Here is a 5187-nt window from a genome sequence, read left to right as displayed (position 1 = left end):
CACACAGCCGTTGCCTGTAGCTTCAGCTGCGCAGTTTGAAAACAGATAGCTACCTGTGCATTGGATGTGTGTTGTCTTTCAGTCATGTAGCAATAAGTCATTCCCATGTGAAGGCTGTCAACATGACGTCCATGATCTATGCTAGGGGCTTGTAGAGCTGCCATTGTCATCCATGACACCTTCAGCCATTATTGGCCTTTTGGCTAAAAGGAGCCACATGCCGGGTTTCTGAGTTGACATTTACAGCTTTAGTGGAAAACCTAGAAGTTCCAAAGTGCAAGTGGCTAAAAAAAACAAAAAAACTGAAATGTCTAAATGTAATGCATGTTTATAAGCGGACTGAAACACCATGTGCACATTAAATGTATTTGCTTCTTGAAGCATTGATTGAGTATCTGCAACAGCTAAGGTTGGAGATCATGATTTATTCACAAGTAATATTGTGTCAGTCCCACATTGCATGTTTTCACAACTGAACTATTGATTGCAGTACAATTTAAGATAGCAAAGGCATACGGTTCACAAAATTGAAAACAGAAATAAAAAGTTACACCGAGAACTACCTATTTTCACTGTTGTCTTGAATGTTTTCAACACGTTCTCTTAAACAAATTATAATCGTAAATATTATTTTGCTACTTGCAAAGCTTACATATGTACATGTTTATTAATTCTTATTTCATGTTTTGTTTGTCCTGCGACTTGTGTACTTGAAGTAGCCTCTGTAACTGTCACTGCTGGAATTCGCCCTCTGCATCCTGAAGAGTACTTGTGCCAGGGACACGTGACTTGGCTCTGCCTCAAGCTGTGTATCATTTTCACCAACGTTCTTGTTTCAAATAATAACATTACCTGTACTTCTACTCAGACCCAGTAATGACCACCACTTAGATTCTGGCCAGCAGCACTGCGACTGACTTTCCTCGCTCAAGTACCTGGAGTGTGACGGTTGTACTCCTTTTGAGAAGTGCAGGTGTCACCACCACCTTTTTGGGTTGGATGAGTGGTAAACAAATTAGTTGTCCAGTCTTCCTTTCTTGATCCCTTCTCTAAATTAGAAAGCCAGTGCTGCCCTTTCCCTCACTGAGACTCAAAATTGAGGACTGCTGCTTTGGCTGGGTGGGTCCCACTTACTGATCACAGGTTCTTCTTGTAAGCCTCCTGCACAGACTCACAATCCGACTGACCTGCCCATTTTTGTTTATTTCTTGTAAATCTGGAGTACCTTTGCACCATTGAGAAAGCGGCAATTTTTTTATTTATTTACTACACATTTTTATAGAGTGCTTATCAGCCCCACGATCATCAGGCCACTGTACAAAAGAAAACAGGAAACGAGAGAACAAGCGTACATTGCTTGATAATAAATACAATAACCTGTATAACATATACAGGATAGGGTCTAGCTCAAAAGTTACTGAGAATAATATACAGAAGTGTTTACGTTTAAAGGAAAGAAATGAAGATCAGTGACAATAAGGTAGATCACAGAGGTATACAATAAGTGCAGATGACTGTCGGGCAAAATATCAGATGTAAATCCGTGGTCCTGAGCAGACCATGAAACTCCAAAAACCACATGAGATGCAGAGGACTAAGAGGGGCTGAGACTACAGATCAGCTAGAGCGTGGAGTGAAGTATTGATGAAAAGAAAAGGATGTTGGCCTCATTTAAAAGTGCAATGGTGCGAATCAACTGCAGAATAGCATTCCAAATTCAGGGAGCACATGTAGAAAAGCTTTTTGTTAAATACAAGGATTTCCAGAATACCAGTATCCAATACTATTTTACAATTCCCTGAACTGCTATTTGGTGATGTCACTAGAACCAAAGAGGTTCATAACTTAAGCTGAGCTAACGTTGTTTGAGTCTTCATAGATAATATTACTTTATTAATGTATTTTTATATGGTGCAATATGCCATATGTGGTGTTCTTGTGCCACAACAGGTTGAGAGCATATGACATTCAGTGGTAGAGATAGGCCATAACAGAGGCTGAAGGTTTAATTTTTCTCTGTGCCTGGGCATTCTTGAACTGTGGCATTGATGGAGCAGGTGGGTGAAAGGGTGAGGGTGGATTTCTCATTCTTGGGGTTGGTTGTCAGCAGTAGATTGGTTAGAGTTTGAAGTTCTGGGACGACACACAGTTCTACTGAAGATGAAAAGGCTTTAATGTTTACAAGCTGAGTTGTCATTAGTTCTGTGAACGCTGGATTATCAGCTGTATCTCATAAAAGGAAGAGATGTGTAGTTGTTTCAGGAGACCAAAGCCATATCTTTGACTTTTGATCCAGGAAAGGGAAGTGTAAGTTGGACCGTCAAGTGCTCATTCACAATACACTTTGCTACTATCTATGCACATGGCTGGATTCAGATTTGGCAAGTCACAAGGATTGCTAATGGAGACTTAATTCCAAGTGTAAAGTACCTCAGACATTCTTGTGTGATTTTGAGATTCCCGCTCCATCACGCTTCTGTATATTTTAACAAACTCTTTCCAATTGTTCTTTTGCAGCATCCATTTCTAGTCCAGCACTTGGATCTTACACGAAGTTCCCCTTTCCATCTGTCGCACCTTTATTGGCCTTTTGTTTTTGATCCCATATAAAATATAAAGGAATGATTGTCTTTGAAACAAATGGAGTAATGAGCAACTCAGGGTACCTTTGAAGGGTCCTTGAGAAGTCCCAGTATTGTAAAATAATGTTTACTTATGTCTAATATAAATTATCAGGTGAGGAGACAGCAGGAAAGCATTTTAAAACACATTTTCTTTGTTTCTCTGAGCTTTGGAATAACTATGCTTATGTGCACCCACCCACCCACGCAAGCTTGATCACTCACTGTGCTGGTATTGGCAATGCCCTTTCGGGGGTGGAAGAGTGTGCAGAGGTCCCAGTATAAACAAGAGAGGCATCTGCAGATCGACGTCCGTGTTGGAACCTCTCATTTTGAGTTTTTCTCTGAGGTGCGGCCAGCCTGCCATAGCAAGAAGGTTCAGAATGGAAAGATCCTATGCAAGAGCCCATATAAAAAAAATCGAATTCAAAATTGTTCCTACATGTGGTCAGATAACATGCAAGGCTGCTTCTTTTTTGGTAACGATCTTTAGCATGGTTCTTAGCAATGTTCACGATTGAAAGTAGAATTTTGTTCATTCGCCACACTTCGCTCAGTAAGGGGGGAATGAGTGTGCTTTTCATCCTCTTGCTTTGTCATAATCACCAACCATCCGCTTGAGGTGAAACAGCTTGTTCCGAAGGTGCTTGGTCTCCAGTTTCTTCGTCTGGTAGTCTGGGGTCTGGAAGAACAAAAAGAGCTGGTTAGCCATCAAAATTGTTTCTCCACAACAGCCACCACGTTGTATCAACAGGTGTTTTTTATTCTTTTTTAAGGGAGGTGGCCTCTTCTCTCCCCTCCACTGTGTTCTCCCACTTTATCTTTTAATTCTTCCCAACTTTTTGTAATCTGGCATTCTCACGCCTCATGCAGGACAGGGGGGGAGAGAAACCCCATCTTTTTGAATTAATCACTGTAAAGGAAAAGTGTCTTTTAAAATCATGTACCTAAATTCAGGGTCATGAAACCCCAGATAGAGCCTCATCAGAAATCTCAGGAAAAAGCACGGATTGTTGTATTCAATGTGTATAAAGTTCTCCAAAAAGATAGACTCCCTCCCAGTGAGTCAGCCTACTATGTGGTGAGGAAGTCACACCACGTGAGTATGAATGTACACCACCAAGTAAAACTCCCACCCAGTGAGTGAGATTGTGCTCTAAGATGAACAACTCCTCATTTGTGAGTGACTGTGCTCCAAAAAGTGAAACCCATACCCAATGAGTTATACAGTGCTGCAGTGAGTCTTGAAAGCCATTGAGAGAGACTGACCACCAAGAAGTGAAACTTGACCCTGGGCTTCAGTGCATAAGACTTGCACCCAGTTAGGGAGGTTGAATGTCTTCCTCTTTGCTGTCCCTGATGCCTTCCTCTTTACCATCTCTGTCCTTTGTCACCGCCACCATCCTTCTGTCACTGGTGCCCACACTATCACCTCCTTTGTACTCTCTTTTTCTGTATGCTGTCTTTCTTTAGGCTTGTTGCCATCCAGCGCACGCCTGCTTCATGCAGTGCCGGCTTCTGACAGACTTCAGAGTCTGCGTTTTGGGCTACAGGAAACTGAAGCAGTCACACAAGGAGTTTAACATATATGTTGCGCATCTCAAACAAATAATCGCCCACTAAAGTAGGAAACTGCGGAGTCAACCCTCAAGTCCTAGGGATTTGGCCCTACATGAAATACAACTGTAAAGAATTTGTAACTTTAATGTTAAGCACACATTTTTGCAGCAGTTGCATTAAGCCAATATATGTATGGCGTGTATGTATTTATATGTAAATAATGGTTGTTGCAAAGGCATATCAAGCTATTCTGAAAACTTTATTGCAATATGATTGCTGTGAAATGGTTTGTTGAAGGGACTGAAATACAATTGTGTAGCATGCAGTGCTACCCTCGTGACTGAAGCAGCCACGCTATACAAATACTGATTGATTGAATATGTTGCACTCTTGCAGTTCAGTACAACCGTAAATGGCTACCAAACACCTTTAGTGACATATACCGATATTTTGCTTCGACTGGCAGAGTGAGCGAGTCATGATTCTTAGAATATGCTATATACTAGTATACATGCATATGGTTTTTATGTATACATCAGAATTCTTTGATAGACATTTGATTGGAACCTGGGCGAATAAGTACACTGTAGTGGGGGACATATGCACATCTGTAGTTTACCGTAGTTCAAGAGACATACTTACCCTCTTCAGATCTTTAAGTCTGTTGTACTCTTCAGCTACTCCCTGGAAAAAAAATAAAAACATACCTGTATTTACTTTTATCTATGTGTTTCAGAGACATAAACGCGTACACAAATGGTGAAGTCCCCACAATGCCAGTTCCTTCGCCTGAAACTCTTCAAGCTATCTACTTTTCTCATACGGTCTTCCTTCTTTTGCCCAGCTCATTATAGTAATCAGAAATGCAATCGTCCCTTACAAGACATGTGTACAGCTGAGGCAGCCACAATGCAAGCATCTCTCACATACAGGTGCAGCGCATGCACCAGCTGTACGTTACCGTCTTACAGAGCAAGCTTGCCTAAGACATACTGTACAGGAGCAG

The 5187-nt window shown here is 41.3% G+C and overlaps 1 protein-coding gene across 1 annotated transcript in view; it reads right to left on the bottom strand.

Moving 5' to 3' along the window:
- Positions 1-405: 405 nt before the first annotated feature.
- The window catches only part of LOC146772237 (occludin-like), a 78742-nt gene continuing 73960 nt past the window's right edge, over positions 406-5187 (bottom strand). Inside the window, exons 8-9 of the mRNA XM_085636984.1 lie at positions 4824-4904; positions 406-3303 (exon numbers count right to left, since the gene is read on the bottom strand). Of these exons, the coding sequence (XP_085493110.1) occupies positions 3202-3303; positions 4824-4904 (183 nt within the window). The 3' untranslated portion in view covers positions 406-3201. The remainder of the gene's footprint in view (positions 3304-4823; positions 4905-5187) is intronic.

Source organism: Triturus cristatus, chromosome 12 (assembly GCF_964204655.1).
Source record: "Triturus cristatus chromosome 12, aTriCri1.1, whole genome shotgun sequence".
NCBI classification, from domain to species: Eukaryota; Metazoa; Chordata; class Amphibia; order Caudata; family Salamandridae; genus Triturus; species Triturus cristatus.
This window is presented reverse-complemented; position numbering and strand designations above follow the sequence as displayed.